This window comes from Callithrix jacchus, chromosome 13 (assembly GCF_049354715.1).
Source record: "Callithrix jacchus isolate 240 chromosome 13, calJac240_pri, whole genome shotgun sequence".
Classification (NCBI taxonomy): Eukaryota; Metazoa; Chordata; class Mammalia; order Primates; family Cebidae; genus Callithrix; species Callithrix jacchus.
The window spans coordinates 44,732,406-44,756,531 of record NC_133514.1 but is presented as its reverse complement, the minus strand read 5'-3'; the positions used below and the strand labels follow the sequence as shown (position 1 = coordinate 44,756,531).

The window sequence follows — 24,126 nt, the reverse complement described above, 5'->3', positions numbered from 1 at the left end:
TTTCACCATGTTGGCCAGGATGAGCTCGATCTCTTGACCTCGTGATCCACCCACCTCGGCCTCTGAAAGTGCTGGGATTACAGGCGTGAGCCACCCACACCTGGCTTCTCCCACAGTTTTTAACCACCACAGACCCGGAGATTCCTGGGCCGAAAAGCGCCATGAATTTCCAGCACAGCCGTTTCAGCTAGTACCCCGGGTTTCTGCACAAAAACTCACATAAATCTGGGCAGCCGCTTCAACTGGTGCCTGGAATGCCTGGGAGACAGAGCCGCCCATTCAAATGAAAAAGAGGCGGCTGAAACAAGGAGCCAGGTGATCTGGCTCAGCGGGTCCCACCCCCACAAAGACCAGCAATTTGAAATGCTCTGGATTTGAAGTTTTGCAGCAAGCGCAGCTGGACCCAGGACGGTCCCGCTCTGTGGGGGGAAGAGCGTCCACCACCACTGAGGCAGTCCACCACTACCAACGCAGCCCGCCATTAGTGAGGCAGCCCACCATTATCAAGGCAGCCCACCATTACCGAGGCAGTCCGCCACTACCAAGGCAGTTCTAACTGTACCTCTGTAAACAAAACTGCAAGGAAGCTTACACAGCATTTGGGCAGAGCCCACCGCAGCTCAGCAACACCTCTGCTGGCAGACTGCAACTAGACTACCTCCTTGCTGGGCAGGGCATCTCTGAAAAGAGGCAGCAGAGCAACATGTCAGAAACTTATAAATAACACCCCAGATTCCCAGGACAGAGCACCTGAGAAAAGAGGCAGTTATGAGTTCCACTGCAGCAGACTTAAACGTACCTGCCCAGCAGCTCTGAACGAACAACAGAGCTCCCAGTACAGCACTTGAGCCCTGATAAGAGACAGACTATCTCCTCAAGCGGCTCCCCAACCCCTGTAGATCCAAAGAGGCACCTCATAAAGGAGAGGTCTGGCTGACACCTGGTGGATACCCTTCTGGGACAAAGATAACAGAAGCAGAAACTGGCAGCAACTCTTACTGTTTGTTCAGCAGCCCCCAGGGGTATTCTCAGGCAAGCAGGGTCTGGAGTGAACCTCCAGCAGTCCTGCAGCAGAGAAGCCTGTTAGAAGGAAAACTAAAAAACAGAAAGAAATAGCTTCAACAGCAACAAAAAGGACGTCCACTCAGAGACCCCATCTGAAAATCACCAACTACAAAGACCACAGGTCCACAAAGATGGAAAAAAAACAGCACAAAAAGGATGAAAACACCAAAAACCAGAACATCTCTCCTCCTCCAAGGGATCACAACTCCTCAGCAGCAAGTGAACAAAGCTGGATGGTGAATGAGTCAGATGAATTCACAGAAGCAGGCTTCAGAAGGTGGCTAATAACAAACTTCTCTGAGCTAAAAGAACATGTTCTAATGCAAAGAAACTAGGAACCTTGAAAAAAAGGTTAGATGAAATGCTAACTAGAATAACCAACTTAGAAAAGAACATAAAGGACTTAAAAGGGAGGCTGAGGTTGCAGTGAGCCGAGATCGTGCCACTGCATTCTAGCCTGGGCAACAGAGATAGACTCTGTTTCAGGGGGGAAAAAAAACTTTGATATACTTTTAAAAAGGTCATTAGAAATTTTTCGGAGTAAAACTCTCCAGACTAACAGATGATTCAACAAATGTTTATAATTTTGACTTAAATAAAATGCAGATATTTTTTAAAAATGCTTTTAAAGTAGGCAAGTAAAATCAGTCACATAACTATAGCCTATATGGCATAAAATCTGGTAACAGTTCAAAAATTTTACCAATTTTGCTGCCTCTTCACCAATTTTTCATTTTGTAACAAATGAAGAAAACAGGCTTATTAGCAGAACATTTCCAGTGGTTAAGAAGGGAGTGGATCAATCCACTCATCTCAGGCTATGAAGTTTGGCATCAAAGCTCCTTGTCAGAGGGAGCACAGTGATCTGCATATAATAGGCACGTAAGTGTGCTGAGTGAATAAATGAAACTTCTTTTATGTGACATACAAAGATTCAGATTCCAACTGTGACAGTCACTGTATTAGGTGCAATTATATACCATGTTCTTTATTTTTTAAATGTTTATTATTTTGAGACAGGATCTTGCTCTGTTGCTCAGACTGGAGTGCAGTGACATGATTACAGGTCACTGCAGCCTCTAACTCTTGGGCTCAAGTTATCCTCCCATCTGAGCCTTTGAAGTAGCTGGGACTACCGGCATAAGCCACCGCACCCAGCCATTATTTTTATTTTTAGAATATATATTTAGAAACAGATGGAGTCTCAATATGTTGGCCAGGCTGAAATCAAGCTCCTGGCCTCAAGAAATCCTCCTTCCTTGGCCTCCCAAAGTGCTGGGATTACAGTCACAAGCCACCATGCCTGGCCCATATTCTATTTGATCTTTGAAACAACTGTGTTAAGTGCAGCACTAAATTATCTGCCACTAGATATGGGCTTAGGGCACCAGCAAAACTAGGTCACCCTAATTTTTCAAGAGCAAATGGTTATCTAGCCAGGTGCAGTGGCACACGCCTGTAATCCCAAGCACTTTAGGAGGCCAAAGTAGGCAGATCACCTGAAGTCAGGAGTTCAAGATCAGCCTGGCCAACATGGTGAAACCCCGTCTCTTTTTTTTTTTTAATTTTGAGACGGAGTCTTACTCTGTTGCCCAGGCTGGAGTACAGTGGCATGATCTTGGCTCACTGCAACCTCCACCTCCTGGGTTCAAGCGATTTTCCTGTCTCAGCCTCCCCAATAGCAGGATTATAGGTACCCGAAACTATGCCCAGCTAATTTGTGCATTTTTAGTAGAGACTAAAAATGTCATCATGTTGGCCAGGATGGTCTCTATCTCTTGACCTTGTGATCCACCCGCCTCAGCCTCCCAAAGTGCTGAGATTACAGGCATGAGCCACCACACTCAGCAAAACCCCATCTCTATTAAAAATACAAAAATTAGCCAGGCAGAGTGGTAGGTACCTGTAATCTAATCTATTGGGAGGCTATGCCAAGAGAATCGCTTGAACCCAGGAGGCAGAGGTTGCAGTGAGCCGAAATGACGTCATTGCACTCCAGCCTGGGTGACAAGAGCGAGACTCCATCTCAAAGGAAAAAAAAGGGGGGAAGATAAAGGAAAGAAAGAAAATGGTTATCTAATATCTTCTTAAGAAAGAATATCAGAGTATTACAGCCAACACAGGAAAAAGCAGAACTTCTTCTATATTACATTTAATACTGTTTTCATTTAAAATTACATATTGGGGAATGCTCATTACTCAGAGCATCTAAAACTCTAAAACTCTTCCCCTGGCTCTGGAGAAAGAAGTTATGATTCTCATTTTGCTGAACAAACCAAGTCTTGGAGAGTTTAGTTACTAGCTCAAGCCACACAGCTAGTTAGTAGCAGAGCCTATTATGATGGTATTCAATGTTTATGTTTTTTTTTTTTAAGTTGTGAATCTTGTTGGGCCTTCTTTAAAGGTTAAGTTTTTGTTTGCTTTTTCTTTTTTTCGAGACAGAGTCTTGCTCTGTTGCCCAGGCGGCAATGCATTGGTGCTATTTCAGCTCACTATGGCATCCACCTCCCAGTTTCAAGCGATTCTCATGCCTCAGCCTCCTGAATAGCTGGGATTACAGTCATGTGCCACCATGGCTGGCTAATTTTTGTATTTTTAGTAGAGGTGAGGTTTCGCCATATTGGTCAGGCTGGTCTCAAACTCCTGGCCTCGAGTGAGCTGCCTGCCTTGGCCTCCCATGCTGGCATCACAGGCGTGAGCCACTGCACCCAGCCTAATGGTTAAGTGTCTTAATCAAATAAAGCATACAACAAAGTTAACCTAAATATGTTTTGGGGTATCTCCACACATCTTTTTTTTTTTCTCCAAGTGATTGAAAGCTTGAATGATATGGAATCATCAGCCCACCTAAGTGATTCAACTTTGTGTTTCTTTTTGGATCAACCAAGGTAAAGTAAGAAGGAACTCAAGCAAGCCAAGAAACTACTGTCACGTCCTTCTGTGGTTCGCTGTATTCACTAGACAGGGGGTCCACAAGTGTCTTCCATTTTTGATGCTTAGCATAGTTCTCATTTTAGAAGCTGAGGTCCCAGATCCCTTTCTGCTTATATAAGGAGTGTCAGGCAACAGAGTGTTTAAGGAAATTTTTTCTGTGAGTTATTTTATTCATATTTTTTGAGGACTGTACTATCTCACACTGATAATAAAGGTGATGACAGAAAGGTGAGCTATAAATATGTTCTCCCAACATGCAAAGTGAGGAAATGAATTTTACTTTACATCTGTCTCCATTATCCTATGCCAGAGGGCCTAAAACACTGATGTGCACACACACAATAAAAACATCCGGGGAACTATTTTAAAATTCACCTTTCTGAGCCTTGTCCCAGAGTCCCAAATTTGTAGGCATGAGTGGACCTGGGAATCTGCATCCCAGATGACTCTAACACTATTTACCATGCTTCAAGAAACACCATTCTTACACAAACTTCATGAGTAGGTTTAAAAAACCCAAATTTCAATTAAGCTTTTGTTTTTGTCATCCTTACCACAGCCCGGGCAATTGTCCTATTACTTGGTTGGTCCATTTCTTTTTTTTTTGTTGCCCAGGCTAGAATGCAGTGGTGCGACCTCAGCTCACTGCAGCCTCTGCCTCCCAGGCTCAAGTGACCCTCCCACCTTGGCCTCCTGAGTAGCTGGGCCCATAGGCACATGCCACCATGCCCAGCTAATTTTTTAAATTTTTTTGTGGGGGGGGTGTCTTGCTATGTTGTCCAGGCTTCACTTGAACTTGTGAGCTCAAACCATCTGACCACCTTAGCCTCTCCAAGTGTTGAGATTATAGGCGTGAGCCACCGCCACCAGCCTAAATTTGCCCTTTTCTACAAAACACTGACAACTCCTAACCCAAATAGCACTGTTGGGTCTAAGCTTAAATTGTCTGCCAGAAGCAGTTTACAGTAAAGTTGGAATTAGGCTTAAATCCTCTTTTATGGCACTTGGATTTAAAAAAATAATAAATAAATAAATATATCTTAAGTATTAGAATACCTCTATTACACTACTTTTGTTCCTCGTTTGGAGAATTAGCATGGCAGCAGCGTCTAATTTGATAGCTGGAGAAGTCATGTCCACTTTTCTCTCAGGCCTGTTAAAGCCCTCTCATTCATTCTTGACTCATCCTGTGTCTTTGGTAAGCCTTTCTGAGTAAACCTATCCACAAGGAAGATCCTTTATGTCACTACCAGCCCTTGCACACATTTCAATTATAGCACCTGTAATCTTGTACCACAATTGCCTAATTTATTTTTGTATCTCCAGCTCTACTAACAATGCCTGGCAAACAGCAGGCACTCAATAACTGGGGGATGAATGAGTCCATGGCAAGAGACTAGGCCAGGATTTTTAAAAATCAATGCTGATTGAGAAATGAAATATGGTAATGTCAAAGGCTGGAAAAAAATAATACCTAACAGCACATAATCCTCCTGAAAGGAACACAGGTCAGGCAGGTGTCGCAGCCCAGCAGTGCTGAGGGGTCGGTGGTGCTTTCATTGTTAAGAAACATGCCAGCTCTCTCCTCCCCACAACACCTCCAGAGCCTGGCCTCTAAGGTTCCCACTCCCGCATGCGCCCCACCCACGGCTCCTCTCCCCAGCCTGCTGCTTGTCCTCATCTGAACCACCGCTTCATGCAGCCAGGCCAAGGAGGGGCGTTCATATCCTCCAATGAGGGCCTAGGAGGCCTTTCTTGGCCAATCAGTAGCCAGGCACTACAGCGGGACTCGGCATCCACACCAACAGATGGACTGCCTGGAGATCTCTTAGGGCGCTTGTTTTACACAAGGCTTTGAGGTCAAAAATAAGGGGACACAATCCTTGCAGAACGGGAAGGAGCTGCACAGGCTCCCTGGGTTTGGCCATTTTCTAAGACAAACCAACCACTTTTAAGATGTCTCTTTGCCTCATGCATGTTCATCTCAAACAAGCCTGTATGACTGACTTGGAAATTGGCTCAGTGACTGAGGGTTTGCACCATGATTTGGACCAATAAGAAAAGGCAATCACTGGGGCCCAAGCTTTTCAAGGAGGAGTGCACGTGGGCACAATGTTTCATTTTTATCTACTGGTACAATCATGCTCAAGTGAACCAAATATTTTTATGTATACCACTGGAAATAAACCATCTGACCGGGCATGGCGGCTCACACCTATAATCCCAGCATTTTGGGAAGCTGAGGTGGCGGATCATGAGGTCAAGAGATTGAGACCATCCTGGCCAACATGGTGAAACCCTGACTCTACTAAAAATACAAAAACTTTGCTGGGCGTGGTGGCACGTGCCTGCAGTCCCAGCTACTCAGGAGGCTGAGGCAGGAGAATTGCTTCAACCTGGGAGGCGGAGGTTGCAGTGAGCTGAGATTGTGTCACTGCACTGCACTCCAGCCTGGCAACACAGCAAGACTCTGTCTCAAAAAAAAAAAAAAAAAAAAGTCATCTGGTTTGTGCTCCCAAAACATTTTTACCTTGAGTTGTGAGCTGCCCTTCTTGAGCCTGTACACAACGAAGTTCTTCAATGGTTTCCTTCAGAGAATCCCTTTCTGTTCTCAGTCTCTGGAGAGAGACAAAAACATGGAGGGTTAGCTTCATGTTTTAAGAATTTATTCATCAGTGGCCTCTCTGCTTTGCCTAACAGAATGATAAACAATAGTATATAACTCAATCAAGACAGTAAAAAAAACAATAGTGAACATGAACATGTTTTACCTTTTCTCTTCTTTGGAAGATCACAGAAGGAGGAAAAGATGAAAACAAGTCTTCCCATTTAACAATACTGAATATCTACTATGTGCAAGGCAATATGCTATCCACAGTTAAACTTAAGAAACAAACTGTCTACTCCATCTTTAATAATTAGTAACTAATTTCTTAACATTCTTTTCATTAGACATAAAAGATTGAAGAAGAAAGACAATATTCCTAAAATCATCAAAAAGTAGAAATATTTTTAAAAGATTCAAAATACACTGAACAACCAAGTACTCTATACATACAGGACTTTCTTGTTTTCATATAGAAAACAAAGCTTAACAAACATAGAAAGTCATGAGCAGGAAAAAAAAAGTCATGAGTAGAACAATGTAAAGAAGGCAACAGTGGTAGAAAAGATAACTGTATAAAAAAGAAATTTGAATGAAAGTATTATAAAAATATTCCCTTCTTTTTTTGCTTTATTTCTGAAACACAAATGGAATTTTCCTATGGCTTAAAAATAAATAGGATTTCTAATTTTTAAATTCATAAGCAATTAATCTGGCCAAACACAAACATAATCACCTTAATTTTAGCAGTACTCGAAACCAAAATGCCTAATACATATACTCACATCCTTTTCTTTTTGAAGACTGTCAACTTTTTCTTTTAGCCGCTTATATTCAAAATCTAGTTTATCTGCTTTCTTTGATTCTTCTGATAATCTATTTTGTAGTTCTACTACCTAACACAGAAAGATACCATTACTTATACATAATCTGAAACATTAGAAATTATCCTCATTTTCTTCTACAGTTCTAAGAAAACGAAACCCCTTCCCACCAGTACTCAAATGCATATGATCCAGCAGCCTAACCCAATGGAAAGAACTAGGAATAAAATCCTGCCCAGTTACTACCAGTTCCCAACGAGAATCATCCACAGTAACAGTGTTCAAAATCATAAAAGAATTTATACAATTTTCATTTCTGGCAATACAGATAACTGGGTAGTCTGAAATTCTTTTTTTTTTTTTTTTTTTTCAAGTTTCAGTTATTTATTAATCAGTGTAATCACCAATAGATTACATTAACATGATTTCATGCATTTAGAGAAGAAATATTTCCTGGTTCAGTGGAAAATTGTGCGGATGGCTTCTGGAAGACCTTCATTTTAAAGCAGCTTTACATTCCATTTAGAAATCTGGACGTTCTTTCTTCAGTTTGCTGTAATCCACATTCACTGAATAGAACTTGTATTGATCATTGGGACCCAGTTTGTTCCAGGGCTCTGGGTTATTCTTTTTGTCCCAACAAACATCTGGATTGAACAATGCCAAACGCAAGAGATACAGGGCTGCTCCACCACCTCCAGCTCCAATAAATACAAACAGGGGGATCAAGCTCGGATGCTTCTTGGCCTGACCTAAGATGTGGTGGAGCATGTTTGTGGCAGAGACCTCAGATTGGAAAGAAGAAAATGAGCCCAGCCACCAGGCCCCGGACTAAGTAGTATCTCTGAAATTCTTTTTGTATAAAACAAAATAAATGCTGGGGCAAGGGTGGGGCAGGGAGAATCCAATTGCATAGCTAAGCTTACAAGAAAATAAGGGAAATACTCAGAAGTTAAAACCAGAACGAGAAGTTCATGCAGACAATCTGGGTACCATGAGGTGCCAACTGTCGATAATAGGAACCTAGAGCTTTAACAGGCGATGAGTAGTCGTTAAACCACCTTAGGCTCTAAAAGGTAGCAAATAAGTGGATTAGAAAAAAAATTTCATCAGCTGGAACAACAAACTGAGTGCTTTAGGTTTAAAAAAGTATAACTTGGGCTAAGCGCAGTGGTTCACGCCTATAATCCCAGTACTTTGGGAGGCTGAGGTAGGAGGATGGCTTGAACCCAGAATTTGAGATCAGACTAGGCAACATAGTGAAACTCCATCTCTATAATTTAAAAATTAGCTGGGTGTGGTGACACATGTCTGTAGTTCCAGCTACTTAGAAGGCTGAGGTGGGAGGATTGCTTGAGCCCAGGAGTTCAAGATTGTAGTGAGCTATGATCATACCATTGCACCCCAGCCTGGAAAACAGAGTGAGATCCTGTCTTTAAAAAAAAGTAATAATGAAAGAAAAAAGGGAAACTGGGAGTTTGTAACCACAACCTGTTAATAATACATGGACTTATGTTTGAATTTTTACTACTTGCCTTGTTTGGGAAAACCTAAGCCAAGCAATTAGACGGGTATTAGTTGGTAATGCTGTGGAAAATCTGCCATAAACAAACACACATATTGACTACAGAAACAAAACCTCAACCTATGAACCTCAGAATTCCCCAAGGTAAAGATGAGCTAATGAAAGAGCAAAATCCAAAATTATAAAGGCCATAAAGAAATATGCCAAAATGAACAAGGCTGTGGAAAACTTTAACAGCAATAACAACCAAAAAAATAATAGAACAAGATCTCCAAGGATTTCATATTGTAATTATCAGATACAAAATATACATACTTAAAAATATAAAGAGGAAATCTAAATTGAAAATGGAGTAAGAGGCCAGTCGCAGTAGCTCACGCCTGTAATCCTAACACTTTGGGAGGCCAAGGAGGGGAGATTGCTTGAGCTCAGAAGTTCAAGATCAACCGGGGGCAACATGTTGAAACGCTGTATCTACAAAAAATTAGCTGGGCAAGGTGGTGCACTCCAGTAATCCCAGCTACTCAGGAGACTGTGGCAGGAGAATTGCTTGAACCCAGGAGGCTGAGGTTGCAGTGAGCTGAGGTTGCGCCAGTGCACTCCAACATGAGCCACAGAGCGAGACACTGTCTCAAAAAACAAATAAATAGGCCAGCTGCAGTGGCTCACACCTATAATTCCAGCAGTTTGAGAGGCCAAGGCAGGCAGATCATGAGGTCAGGAGTTCGCAACCAGCCTGACCAACATGGTGAAACCCTGTCTCTACTAAAAATACAAAAATTAGCTGGGTATGGTGGCATGCGCCTATATTCCCAGCTACTCAGGAGGCTGAGGCAGGAGAATCGCTTGAACCTGGGAGGCAGAAGTTGCAGTGAGCCGAGATTGCGCCACTGTACTCTAGCCTGGGCAACAGAGTGAGACTCCATCTCTACATAAATAAATAAATATCAAAAAGAAGAGACCATCAAAAATAACCAGGGAGATTTGAAAAAGCACACAAAGAGGGCTTATAGATGAAATATTATCATTAAAAAAAATAAAGCAGCCGGGTACAGTGTCTCATGTATATAATACCAGTACTTTGAAAGGCCAACCCAGGCAAATCACGAAGTCAGCAGTTCAAGATCATCCTGGCCAATATGGTGAAATCACATCTCTACTAAAAATGCGAAAATTAGCCGGACATGCTGGCAAGCGCCTGTAGTCCCAGCTACTCGGGAGGCTGAGGCAGAAGAATCGCTTGAACCCAGGAGGTGGAGGTTGCAATGAGCCGAGATCATGCCACTGCACTCCAGCCTGGGTGACAGAGTGAGACTGTCTATAAATAAAGAAATAAAGCATATTAAGTATTAAATCACAAACAGGTAGAAAGAATTAGTGTATTATTTAGTTTCACTACAGTATCTCTAGGTATAGATTTCTTTCTTTCTTTTTTTTTTTTTTTTGAGTTGGAGTCTCGCTCTTGTTGCCCAGGCTGGATGGAGTGCATTGGTGTGGTCTCGGCTCACTGCAACCTGTCTTCTCAGTTCAAACAATTCTCCTGCCTCAGCCTCCCGAGTAGCTGGGATTATAGGCACTTGTAACCACACCTGGCTAATTTTTGTATTTTTAGTAGAGATGAGTTTTCACCATGTTGTCAAGCTGGTCTTGAACTCCTGACCTTAGGTGATCCGCCTGCCTCAGCCTCCCAAAGTAGTGGGATTATACAAGTGAGCCGCCACACCTGGCCAATTTCTTTTTAATTCTAATAATTCTGATATCCCTTCATTAGTTCTGAAAAATGTTCAGCCATTTATTCCTTCAAATAATGTCTTTCTTCAGTTTTGTTCTCTCCTCTGGAACTCTAATTAGATTATGTCTCATATTAAAATTTATATTTTATACATTTTAACATTATGTATAGTTTATCTGGCCTATATTTATTCTTTTTTTTTTTTTTTTGAGATGGAGTTTCACTCTTGTTGCCCAGGCTGGAGTGCAGTGTCATGATCTGGGCTCACCACAACCTTCACCTCCCAAATTAAAGCAATTCTCCTGGCTCAGCCTCCCAAGTAGCTGGCATTACAAGTGCACGCCACCACTGCCAGCTAATTTTTTATATTTAGTAGAGATGAGGTTTCACCATGTTGGTCAGGCTGGTCTTGAACTCCTGACCTCAGGTGATCCACCTGCTTTAGCCTCCCAAAGTGCTGAAATTACAGGCATGAAACCCCATTTCTACTAAAAAGGCAAAAATTAGCTGGGCATGGTAGCACATGCCTGTAGTCACAGCTACTCAGGAAGCTGAAACAGGAGAATCACTTGAACATGGGAGGTGGAAGTTGCAGTGAGCCAAGATCGCACCACTGTACTCCAGCCTGGGGACAGAGGGAGATACTGTCTCAAAAACAACAACAACAACAACAAAAAACAAAAAAAACATATAGCAATCTTAGTAACATATTGGCAAAACAAAATGTTCTGTATATAATCAACAAGGAATGCTTTCCCACCATTATTGTTTTTTACTCGAAGTCGTATTGAAGGCCAGGTATGCTAACTAAAAAGATAAAAAGTATATGGAGTAGGAAGAAAGAGAGAAATTGGGTTGGGTGCAGTGGCTCACACCTGCAATCCCAGCATTGTGGGAGGCTGAGGGAGGAGGATGTATTGAGCCCAGGTGTTTGAGACCAGCCTGGACAACACGGTGAAACCCATCTCTACAAAAAATACAAAACTGACCAGGTGCAGTGGCTCATGTCTCTAATCCCAGAACTTTGGGAGGCTGAGGCTGGTGGATCATGAGGTCAGGAGTTCAAGACCAGCCTGGTCAATATGGCGAAACCCTGTCTCTACTAAAAATACAAAAATTAGCCAGGTGTGGTGGCACACAACTGTAGCCCCAGCTACTTGGGAGGCTGAGGCAAGAGAATCACTTGAATGTGGGAGGTGGAGGTTGCTGTGAGCCAAGATTACACCACTGCACTTCAGCCTGGGCTACAAAGCAAGACTCTGTCTCAAAAAAAAAAAAAAAAAAAAAAGATTAGCTGGGTGTGGTGACACACACTTGTGATCCTGGCTACCTGTGAGGCTGAGGTGGGAGAATCACTTAAGCCTGGGGAGACTGAGGCTACCGTGAGCCATGACTGCACCACTGCACTCTTGTCTAGGTGACAGAGTGAAACCCTGTCTTGGAAAAAAAAAAAAAAAGAAGAAACAAACTGCTTTTATTTGTTTACTATATCCCTCTGACAAGAGAAATCTACAGATGTTATCAGAAGTAATATAAGAATTTGGCAAGATTGCAGAATCAACATATAAAAGTTAATTTCATTCATATAAGTTAGCAATAAAATGAAAGTGGTATTTTTATCTAACTGCATTTAAAAAACAACCCAAAACACAAAGTACCTAAGAGTAAGAATAATGAAATATGCACAAAATCTTTAGAAGAACATTATAAAACTTAACTCAAAGAAATGGAAGACCATGGAAAGGTATCATGTTGAGACAGGAACAACTCTCCCCAAATTGATAAACAGAGTCAATGTAATTTCAATTTCCAAGAGTTTGTAGTTTAAACGAAAAGCAAAGGGCTGAGAATAGACAATTTTGAAAAAGGACAAAGTATGAGAGTCTGCACTACCACCTATCAAAATTGCTAAAAATTAGTAAAACATGAGTGTGGTATTGGTGTAGGAACACATAAGTATACTAACGGAACAGAAGAAAGTGTCCAGAAATAAATCCGTATGTGACATGGACACTTTAGATATACAAGGTAGAATTGCAGGTCATTGTGGAAGAATGGACTGTTAATTAATGGCAGTAGGTTGACTGGTTATCCACACAAAGAGTATCAAAGGGATCCCTACCTCACACCTCACATAAAAATTAATTCCAAGTGGATTAAAGACCTAAATGTGCAAAACAAACTTTAAAGCTTTGTAAAGAAAATAGAGATTAGACTTATATCCTTATTTAGGAAATAATTTCTTAAACAAAACATAAAAACTACTAACCAGTTTTAAAAAGTACTTGAAGTTCATTACACTGAAATTATCAACCTCAAAAAAGTAAAAGGACAGGTCATAGATCCACAGAAGATTAAATAAAAATATGTGTAAGTCATAAAGAATATCTAGAACATATAAACAACCCTTAGAAATCAGTAAAAAAAAAATATTCAATTTTTTAAATAGATAAAAGATTAAAAAAAGAAATTTACAAAAGAAATATAGTCAGTAAATATATTTGTAATCAGGGTAACACAAAGTATAATTAAAAGGAGACATTATTTTACACCCATCTAATTGGCAATTTTTACTTATTTTTCCTTTACTCAAGACAAAGTCTTGCACGTCTCGTGTTGCCAGCAAAGTTACATGCAGCACAAAAGCAAAGCTGGAGTGCAGTGGTGCAATCATAGCTCACTGTAGCCTCTGAGGCCTAGGCTCAAGCCATCCGTCAACCTCAGCCTCCTGAGTAGCTGGGACCACAGGTTCATGCCACCATGACCAAATAACTTAAAATTAGTTTTAGAGATCAGGTCTTGCTATGTTTCCCAGGATGGTCTGGAACTCCTGGGCTCGTCATTCTCCTGCCTCAGCCTCCCAAAGTGTTGGAATTACAGGTATGAGGTACTATGCCAGGCCAGCAAAATTTGAAGTTTGCCAATGCTGTGTGTTGGTGATCACGTGGAGCAACAGGAATATAAACTGCTCGTTGGTAACACAATCACGTTAAGGAACAATCTGCTAATATCTAACTACATTGAAGATACTCTTAGACAGAAATTCCATCAAGTTGTAAAACCTTCACACATGTATAGGAGAAGCCCTGCACAATAATATCTAACTACATTGCAGATATTTTTAGAAATTCCATCAGGTTGTAAAACCTTCACACATGTATAGGAGAGGACCTGTACAATACTATTTATATGGCATTTCTTTCTTTCTTTCTTTTTTTTTTGAGACAGAGTCTTGCTCTGTTGCCCAGGCTGGGGTGCAGTGGTACAATCCTGGCTCACTGCAACCTCTGCCTCCCAGGTTCAAGCAATTCTACTGCCTCAGCCTCCTGAATAGCTGGGACTACAGGTGCCTGCCACCATGCCCAGCTAATTTTTTGTATTTTTAGTAGAGATGGGGTTTCACCTTGTTAGCCAGGATGTTCTTGATCTCCTGACCTCGTGATTCACCCGCCTCGGCCTCCCAAAGTGCTGGGATTACAGGCGTGAGCCACCGTGCCCGGCCGGCATTTCTTTTAATACAGAAAAAGAGCTAAAATATCCTGTATGTCTCTTAACAGGAAAATGGATAAATCTCGGTACAGAGACTCACTGGGATACTATACAGCAGCAGAAATAGATGTTATAAAGCTACACCTATTATAATAAACAAATCTCACTGAGCAAAAGAAAGAAAATTACAGAAGAGTGCTTTCACTGTATCACTTACATAAAGTTTTGGAACACGTCATAATGCTATAAATTCTTAGGGATAAATATATATATGCAGCAAAAGTAGAGAGAGATGAATGGGAATGAAAACTGCAGCATGGAGGCTGCCTGGAATGAGGAAAGGGAGAGCATGTTTTATTCAAGCATGAATATTTATTGAACTATGCTTTTACATTTATGTATTTCTTAAATATTACATAATAAATTAACAAATAAAAATAAGTAAAAAAAAAAAAAAAAAGCACCTGCTATAGAGAGTTTAAAACCCTTTAAATATAGGATAAATATAAATAAATACAATAGGCCGGGCATGGTGGCTGACAGTGGCTCACGTCTGTAATCCTAGAACTTTGGAAGGCCAAAGTGGGTCGATCAATTGAGCTCAGGAGTTCGAGACCAGCCTGGGCAACAACTGTGAAACACCATCAATACAAAAATACAAAAAATTAGCCAGGTGTGGCAGCATGCACCTGTAGACCCAGCTACTAGGGAGGCTGAGGCAAGAGAATTGCTTGAATCCAGGAGGTGAGGGTTACAGTGAGCTGAGATCATGCCACTGCACTCCAAGCTGGGTGACAGTTAGACTCTGTCTTCTAAATAAATAAATACAATAAAGAAAAGGTAAAAAACAGAATGCCATGAAAATAAGTCAGTAATTTTTGTAAGCTACATGTTACAGTGAAGAGCTTGCCTGAAACCATCATCAAGACGCTGTGTTTCTTTTACCTGTCTCTTGTAGGTTTCAAGTTGACTTCGTGCTGCGTTGGCCTTTCTTAACTCTTCCTCTAGACTGACAGTGTTCTGCATATACATGGTATTCTTTTCTTCTAAGAGTTTAACCTGCCGCCTTAAATCACCAAGATCTTCTAGCTTCTTTTTATAAGATTCTACTTGACCTTCTAGTTTAGATACTTTATCAGAAGAATGTCTAGAATTAGATGGGAAATTTAAAAATCAGAAATACATCCACACTTGTAGAGTTGTTTCAGTGTTAAAACAAGAGGGATAGCCAGGAAGGGGAGAGCAGAAAACACACATCTAATGAAATTATAAGACAAAAGTGATTCCAGGTTAATGCTCTGCATAGGTTAAAAAATATGACCTAAATTAAAACTAAATGTGTAATGGAGAATAATAATTTAAGAAAACCAAGCAGGAGAGGGAAGCCAGCAGAGTCACATGTAGCACAAAAGAAAAGTAAGTTTTACAGTGTCCAAATAATTTGGCAATTATCAGTGACCACCAGAATGGCAGGTTCAGTGGGGCAGTGCAGGCAGAGAGTGGGGTTGAGGGGAGAATATAAATTTTACCTTATGTAATCTAAGTTTGGTTCTGGAGGGAAGGAGAGAGAAATACCTCCCTCTCTTTTTAAGAGTAAAGAGACCTAAATGTGCGTGTACACATGTACAAAGGAGAGAGATCCAAAAGGCAAAAGAAATGAGGATTGATGTAACATAATCCCTGAGTAGGCAAGAAGGTTGGAGATCCAGAGCACTGAAGAAAGAATTAGCCCTGAACAGTGGGAGGAATAACAGTTCTGCACTCTCTAAGCAAAAAAGAAAGGATGGGCGGGAATGCAGGGAAGTTTAGTGATGCCGGAGAAAAAAGACATGGAGAGTTCAGCAGTTCATGGCCTCTTTCTTCCCTGCTAAAAGAGACAAGGACATCTATTGAGACTAAGGCATAGGAGGTATACAGGGAAAGCAGCCAGGGGAGTAGAATCCTAAAGAATCTTAATAGCTGTGAGTGAGACAATAAGCAGGAGGAGGGCAGGCCATCGGGAAGAACCCAGCTCACAAGGAAGCCACCAATTGGCAGTAGCACAAAAACATCTATTATGCATTTCCCTTGTTTTTCTCGGTATTTAAAGAGCAAAAGTGGAAAAGTGTAGATGGTTGAGATAATCAACAGAGGATACGAGATTTCACAAATAGAGGGGTGAAAAAATGAGGTGGCAGGAAGTGAGGCACCTCATGAGAGAACTGAAGGGATGACAACAAGGCCCAGCAAGAAAATGAGGCCCTGTGGGCGTGGTGGAAGAACAGCTCCAGAGCTGTACAAGTAAGAAGAGATGGTCAGAATTTCTGTTTTACAAACACGTATGTATCACTTAATTGCCAGACACTGTTGCAAGTGTTCACAAATATAAATTTGCTCAACTCCTTATATAAACCTGAGGTAGGCAAGTGTATTGTTTTCATTTTGCAGATGAGAAAATGATCATACAGAGGTTGCATAAACAATAGACCCAGGATCTCAGTCTGGGTAGCTTGGCTCTTAATCTTGCTAGATGCTCAGAAACCCTAGAGTTTTTAACACCAGAGCCGAAATGTGCTGGGCAGTGAAGGTAAAGGCGAAGGTGAGGCTGTTTACCTCAGCACGTCGATCTCATCTTTCAGAGACTGAGCTTCATCTGCCAAAGTGGTCAGTTCATCATTCTGTTGCCGAAGTTCAGAGATCTCCTTTTCTAACTCTTCACAACGTATTCGATAATCATCTTTGGCTGCTTCTAGTCTGTAACCGATACAAAATAGACCAAGAAAGCACTATTTACTGCCTCCTCATTCTCCTTAGAACAATAAAAGAAAAATATAAAGTATGAGAATAAAGCCTTCTTGAATATGTCTCCCACGTTTGTGGCCATAAGTTGCCTTCTCAAACCTTAACTGTCATAAAAATGGACTCCACTATCCCAAGGCTTGGGAACGGTGACAAATGGATACTTATTTCCCTACCAGAAAGTAAGACAGCATGTAACATTTTTTTCAAAATACTGCAGATATAATTTATCTAAGGTTTTTTTTATAAATTACAAAATTAACACATATGGCCCAGCACTGTGGCTTACAGTAATAAACCCATTTTGTTAATATAAACAAATACTCTTTAAGAAAGATAACTGTTTTCTAAAACAAAAAAGTGTGAAGAGTGGTACTGTTTTACATTTTCGTGATTCTATTATCTGTTTTAATAGAAGACAGCTGGGTTCTTGTATTTGTTTCTACATTCAGCTGTTGTTGACATGTTGTTTTTGGATGAAGTATATGAAGAAAATCCAGCCTTGCAGACACATAGATGGAAAAGACAGGGTCTTGCAGATTCTCCAAAATGGTTTCAGAGGACCTCCAGGGGCCTCAACCATTCTTTGAACTGCCGATGTGAACTACAGGGAATGGACTGTTGCTAAGGAGCCTAAGAAAAGTTTCATACTTTTACCTGTTAAGGCGAAAGAAAAAAAAAATCCAGAAATATTTTACTGAGGAATAACAAGGACAGTAGGTATGTTACCATACTCAGTTATTCAGTAAAGTAAAAAACTAAATGATGTTTAATTTCTCTTACTTTTTTTTTTTTTTGAGACACAGTTTTGCTCTTGTTACCCAGGCTGGAGTGCAATGGCGTGATCTCGGCTCACCGCAACCTCCGCCTCCTGGGTTCAGGCAATTCTCCTGCCTCAGCATCCTGAGTAGCTGGGATTACAGGCACGCACTACCATGCCCAGCTAATTTTTTGTATTTTTAGTAGAGATGGGATTTCACCACGTTGACCAGGATGGTCTCGATCTCTTGACCTCGTGATCCACCTGCCTCGGCCTCCCAAAGTGCTGGGATTACAGGCGTGAGCCACCGCGCCCAGCCTCTCTTACTGTTTTAACACTAGAAATCTATGGCTAGGTAAGAAACAAGTCATGATATACTATTTTAGTAAACTGTAACAAAGTATTTTCATCGTATTCTTAAGTTTTTCAATTTTGTGCTTCTGTCTTATCTTGCAGGACACATTTTCCCTTTTCTTCTTTTTCCTTTCACCACCTGAAGGCCAAAGGGCCCTTCTTCCTTCCTTTTGGCCTTTTTTTCCCCCACAGAAGATATCTGGAATATTGTTCCTTTAAATCTCGCCTATCCTTTTAAATCAGCTCACCCCTTTGAACAAGTCTATCTCTGTAAACACACACACACACACACACACACACATATACACACAGACACACGGAGACTTATACAGAGTTCTATTAATTTATAAATGCATCTGTCTTTTAAAATTACCTGCCTGCAACTTTTCACGACGTCTGGCCACTCCCAAAGATGTGCTTACTTTAAAATCCTTAATCTGTGGTTTCTTTATGGTCTGCTCTGACCATTACTTTTCCCAAAAAAAAGGTCATTTCAGATTTTCAGTGATATTTAATCTTTCTGGTGATCATGCCAACTCGCCTTCATGCCCCTTCATGAATGTTCTTCCTCTGTCTTTCTTGAATGTTTACTCAGTCGCCTTTGTTTCCCTGTCGGGTGCAGGGCTGGTGTCTGATTTCTTTCTCCCACACAGTTATTCTGCAGTTAGGGCATTCTGTCTTCAAGTGATAACAAGGATGGCGCTCTGATAGAACATTTCCTAGATGTGAAGTAGTTTTGTGTTGTATGAGGAGATTCTGCAAAGATGTTTATTATACAACCTCACTGGTCTGCAGTTTCCCAGAAGTCCTAACACTCTATTCTTTTTTTTTTTTTTTTGAGACAGTCTTGCTCTATTGCCCAGGCTGGGGTGCAATGGCACAATACTGACTCACTGCAATCTCCACACTCCTGGTTCAAACAATTCTGGTGTCTCAGCCTCCCAAATAGCTGGGATTATAGGCACCTGCCTTCACGCCTGGCTAATTTTCATATTTTTTGTAGAGATGGAGTTTCATCATGTTAGCCAGGCTGGTTTCGAATCCCTAACCTCAGGTGATTTGCCTGCCTCAGCCTCCCAAAGGGCTGGGATTACAGGTGTGAGCCACCGTGCCCAGCCAATATATACTTAACTTTAAATGACAGCTAACAAATGTCTTTAAATCATTTTAATGAGTTGTCTTTTACCTGAATGTTTCTTCTTGGAGCTGTTCTAATTGAGTCTGGAGCTGCAAATGCCTTCTTCCTGCTGGACTGTTAGGATCTTCTATAGAATCAGATTGATTGAGTCTTTCCATTAATACCTGATTCTCTGCCAACAAACTACTTTTCTCTTCCTGCAATGCTGCAACCTGTTGGAATACAGGACGATAGCAGTTATTTCCTCCAATTACACTGGCATCAAGCTCAATCACTTGTGGATTATTATTACCATTATAAATTAAAGCCTATTTTTAAAGAAGTACAATAAATCTCCACTTGAAACATTTATGTCATTTCTTACTACTGCACATGCAGAGCAAGATATAAGAGTAACAATTCATTCATTTCATATTTGAACGAAAGACTCACCAGAAAAATACAAAGATGGTTAATAGGCACACAAATAAATAATCATTAATTATCAAGAAAATGCAAATTAAAATCACAATATTATATAACTATACTCCCACTAGAATAAATAAAATTAAAAAGACTGTACCAAGTGTTGGCAAAGAAACTTCTGGTGAGAACACAAAATGTTTCAAACACTTTGGAAAATAGCAGTTTCTTAAAGAATTAAAAATGCAACTACCACATGACTGATTTAGCCATCCTACTCCTAGGTATTTACTCAAGAGAAATAAAAGTATATGCCCACACAAAGACTTAGGAAAAATGTTTACAGCAGCTTCATTTGTAATAGAGAAAAACTGGAAACCACCCAAACGTTTAACAAACAAATGGATAAATGATTTGCAGTATATCCATATAGGTTGAAGATCCCAAATCCAAAAATCCAAACTCCGAAATGCTTCAAAATCTGAACGTTTCTGGGCACCCACATGACACTCAATAGAAATGCTCATCGGAGCTGTTTTAGCTTTTGGATTTTTGGATTTAGGACGTTCAGCCAGTAAGTATATAATGCAAATATCCCCAAATCCAAAAAATCCCCAATATTCAACCTGTATTAAAGAATACTACTCAGCAATAAAAAATTTAGTGATTTATAGTGACAACATAGATGATCTCAAAATAATGTAAGGAGTCAGACAAAAAAAAGTCAATATATATGGCAGAACTCCTTTTTACACACAGAAAAAAATAATCAAATTTCAAAAACAAACTGGCTGGCATGGTGGCTCATGCCTATAATCCTAGCACTTTGGGAGGCTGAGGGAGGAGGATTACTTGAGCTAGGAGTTGGAGAACAGCCTGGGCAACAGAGTGAGACACTGTCTCCACAAAAAATAAAAAATTAGCTAGGTGTGGTGGTGAATGCCTGTGGTCCCCGCTACTCAGGAGGTTGAGGCAGGAGGATTGCTCGAGTCCAGGAGGTCAAGGCTGCAGTTGGCCATGATCATACCACTGTGCTCCATCCCAGATGACAGAGCAAGACCCTGTTTCAAAAAACAAAACAGGCCAGGTACAGTGGCTCACGCCTATAATCCCAGCACTTTGGGAGGCCAAGGTGGTAGAACTGCTTGGGGTCAGGAGTTTGAGCCCAGCATGGGTAGCATAACAAGACCCCATCTCTACCAAAAAAAAAAAAATTACCCAAGTCTGGTGGCACATGCCTGTGGCTCCAGCTATCTGGAAGGCTAAGGCTATAGGATCACTTGAGCCCAGGAAGTTAACTGCAGCAAGCTGTGATCATGCCACTGCACTTCAGCCTTAATGACAGAGCATGACTCTGTCTCAAAATACAAAATGATGATCCAGGCATGGTGGCTCACACCTGTAATCCCAGCACTTTGGGAGGCAGAGGCAGGCAGATCACTGGAGCTCAGGAGTTCAAGACCAGCCTGGGCAACATGGTGCAACCCCAACTCTACGAAAAATGAAAAAATTAGCTGGGTGTGGTGGTGTGCACTTGTAGTCCCTGCCACTCAAAGGCTGAGGTGGGAGGATTGCTTTAGCTCAGGAGACAGAGGTTGTAGTGAGCCAAGATTGCACCGCTGCACTCCTGCCTGGGTGACAGAGTGAGACCCTGCCTCAAAAAACAAAACAAACATAAACACGATTAATTTAAAAAATAACAAAGCAAAGGGGCTTATAGTGAAAAGCTATAGTTTCCTATGGAGTTTTCCCACTCTCCAGAGACTAGTTTTTACTGCTCCTAATTTTATTGTTTTTGGTTGTTACTTTACATATCTAAATAATGTTACATACAATTATTTCTTGACTTACCATTAGACATTATCTAGTGACTCTCTCCTTAGACATTATCTAGTGACTCTCTCCTCTGACATGTTTGATTTTAGCAACTTGTGCCATTCCTTCCTACCACAAATATAGTTAATCACTATTCTGCCTTCCTTCACTGAACACCTCTGGAACTTTAAACTACTTACTGATTCATTTCACTCAGTCACCAACCCACTCATTGACTCACTCACCTACTATGTTCTAGGTATGGTTGCACTTTTCTAAGTGCACAGATACAGTGATGAAAAAAGGAAAGTTCTTACTCATATGTTATATATTTGAAAAAAAATGTAATCTATAAATAAAAATAAATCACTGCACAAGAAAGTGAATTAATAAATACATGTAAAAACTAAAATAGAAAGTGCTATGCAGAGTAATATGGTTTGGATATTTATCCCTTCCAAATCTCATGTTGAAATGTTGTCCCAAATGTTAGGGGTGGGGCCTGGTGGGAGGTGTCTGGATCACGGTATTGGATCACTCATGAATGGCTTGGTGCTGTTCTCCTAAAGTGAGTTAGTTCTTGCAAGACCTGGTTGTTTAAAAGTGTGTGGCACCTTTCCACCCCTTGCTCCTGCTCTTGCCATGTGACACAGCTGCTTCCCCTTTGCCTTCTGCCATGATTGGAAGCTTCCTGGGGCCCTCACCAGAAGCAGATGCTGGAGCCATGCTGGAAAGCCTGCAGAACTGTGAGCCAATTAAACATCTTTTCTTTTCTTTTTTATTTTTATTTTTTAGGAAGAGAGGAAGGGAGGAAGGCAGGAAGGGAAGGGGGAAGGAAGGGAGGGAGGGAGGGAGGGAGAGAAGGGAAGGAAGGAAATCAAGCAATGAGAGAGACATTGGCGACCTGGATCTAGAGGTCTACAAGTTGATTTCTTTTTCTTCTTTTTTTGAGAGAAGGAAAGAAAAAAAGGAGTGAAGGAGAGGAAGAAAGAGGAAGAAAAAGAGGGAGAGAGAATGGAAATGTTGCTTTATTCTAAAAAATATGGGTATTAATAATGGCCAGTCAATGTTTCATTTAAACCTATGAGTAGGTGTGATGTGGTATTGACAAGAATGTATATTTTGTGTATTTAAAGTGGAGAGCTCTATAAATATTTATTAAGCTTACTTGTTCCGAATCTGAGTTCGAGTCCTTGATATCCTTATTAATTTTCTGTCTCGTTGAGTCTAAGTCTCTATGTATCTGGGTGTTAGGATCGTTAGCTCTTGTTGTTGCATTGATCCTTTTACTGCTATATCTTTGTTGCTTTAAAATCTATTTTATCAGATGCGAGAATTGCAACTCCTGCTTCTTATTTATTTATTTATTTTTGCTCTCCATTTGGTTGGAAAATCTTTCTCCATCCCTTTGTTTTGAGTCTTTGTGTATCCTTGCATGTGAAATAGGTCTGGATGTAGCATACCGTTGGGTTTTGGCTGTATCTTTTGATTGGGGGATTTAGTCGATTTAAATTTAGGATTACTGCCATTTGATGTTAACTGGCTGTTTTATCCATTCATTGATGTAAATTCTTCTTTATGTTGATGCTGTTTACTTTTTGGTATATTTTTAGAAAGGCTAATACTGGTTGTTTCTTTCTATGTGTAATGCTTCTTTCAGAAGCTCTTGTAAAGCAGGCCTGGTGGTAATAAAATCTCTGAGTACTTGCTTGCTCATAAAAGATTTTATTTTTCCTTCAGTTGTGAAGCTTAGTTTGGCTGGATATGAAATTCTGGGCTGCAAGTTCTGTTCTTTAAGGATGTTGAATATTGGCCCCCACTCTCTTCTGGCTTGTAGAGTTTCTGCTGAGAGATCTGCTGTAAGTTTGATAGGCTTCCCTTTGTAATTAACCTGACCTTTCTCTCTGGCTGCCCTTAGGATTTTCTCCTTCGTTTCAACCCTGGTGAATCTAACGATTATGTGCCTTGGAGTTGCTCTTTTTGAGGAATATCTTTGTGGTGTTCTCTGTATTACCTGGGGTTGAATATTGTCCTGCTTTGCTAGTTTAGGAAAATTTTCCCGAATAATATCCTGAAGAATATTTTCCAGCTTGGATTCATTCTCTCCGTCGCATTCAGGTACACCTATCAAACGTAAATTTGGTCTTTTCACATAGTCCCACGTTTCTTGGAGACTTTGCTCATTCCTTTTTATCCTTTTTTCTCTAATCTTGTCTTCTTGTTTTATTTCATTAAGATGGACTTCGACCTCTGATATCCTTTCTTCTGCTTGAACAATTCGAGTGTTTAAACCTGTGCATACTTCTCGGAGTTCCTGCATTGTATTCTTCAGTTCCATTAATTCACTTATATTCCTCTCTAAGTTGTCTATTCTCATTAGGATTTCGTCAAACCTTTTTTCAAAGTTCTTAGTTTCTTTACATTGGGCTACAACATGTTCTTTTAACTCACAGAAGTTTATTATCCATCTTCTGAAGCCTGATTCTGTTAATGGGATGCACTAGTTCTCCATCAAGTCTTGTTCCCTTGTTGATAAGGAACTGTGATCCTCTTTAGAGGGAGAGTTCTGATTTTGAGTATTCTCAGCCTTTTTACACTGGTTTCTTCCCATCATTGTAAATTTATCCACCTGTAGTCTTGGTAATTACCAACTTTCAAATTAGGTCTCTGTGGACATCCAAGTTGTTAATTCCCAGGGCCGAAAT

At 40.7% G+C, this 24,126-nt stretch overlaps 1 protein-coding gene and 1 pseudogene across 3 annotated transcripts in view; both read right to left on the bottom strand.

The window, feature by feature from the left end:
• Positions 1 to 24,126, bottom strand: part of HOOK3 (hook microtubule tethering protein 3) — a 132,831-nt gene that overhangs the window by 44,442 nt on the left and 64,263 nt on the right. For all 3 annotated transcript variants that reach the window (XM_035270455.3, XM_078347654.1, XM_078347655.1), the window contains exons 9-13: positions 19,253 to 19,416; positions 16,767 to 16,907; positions 15,120 to 15,321; positions 7,390 to 7,500; positions 6,530 to 6,617 (exon numbers count right to left, since the gene is read on the bottom strand). In XM_035270455.3, the coding sequence (XP_035126346.1) occupies positions 6,530 to 6,617; positions 7,390 to 7,500; positions 15,120 to 15,321; positions 16,767 to 16,907; positions 19,253 to 19,416 (706 nt within the window). The remainder of the gene's footprint in view (positions 1 to 6,529; positions 6,618 to 7,389; positions 7,501 to 15,119; positions 15,322 to 16,766; positions 16,908 to 19,252; positions 19,417 to 24,126) is intronic.
• LOC100399072 (NADH dehydrogenase (ubiquinone) 1 alpha subcomplex, 4, 9kDa pseudogene) lies at positions 7,850 to 8,273 on the bottom strand (annotated as a pseudogene).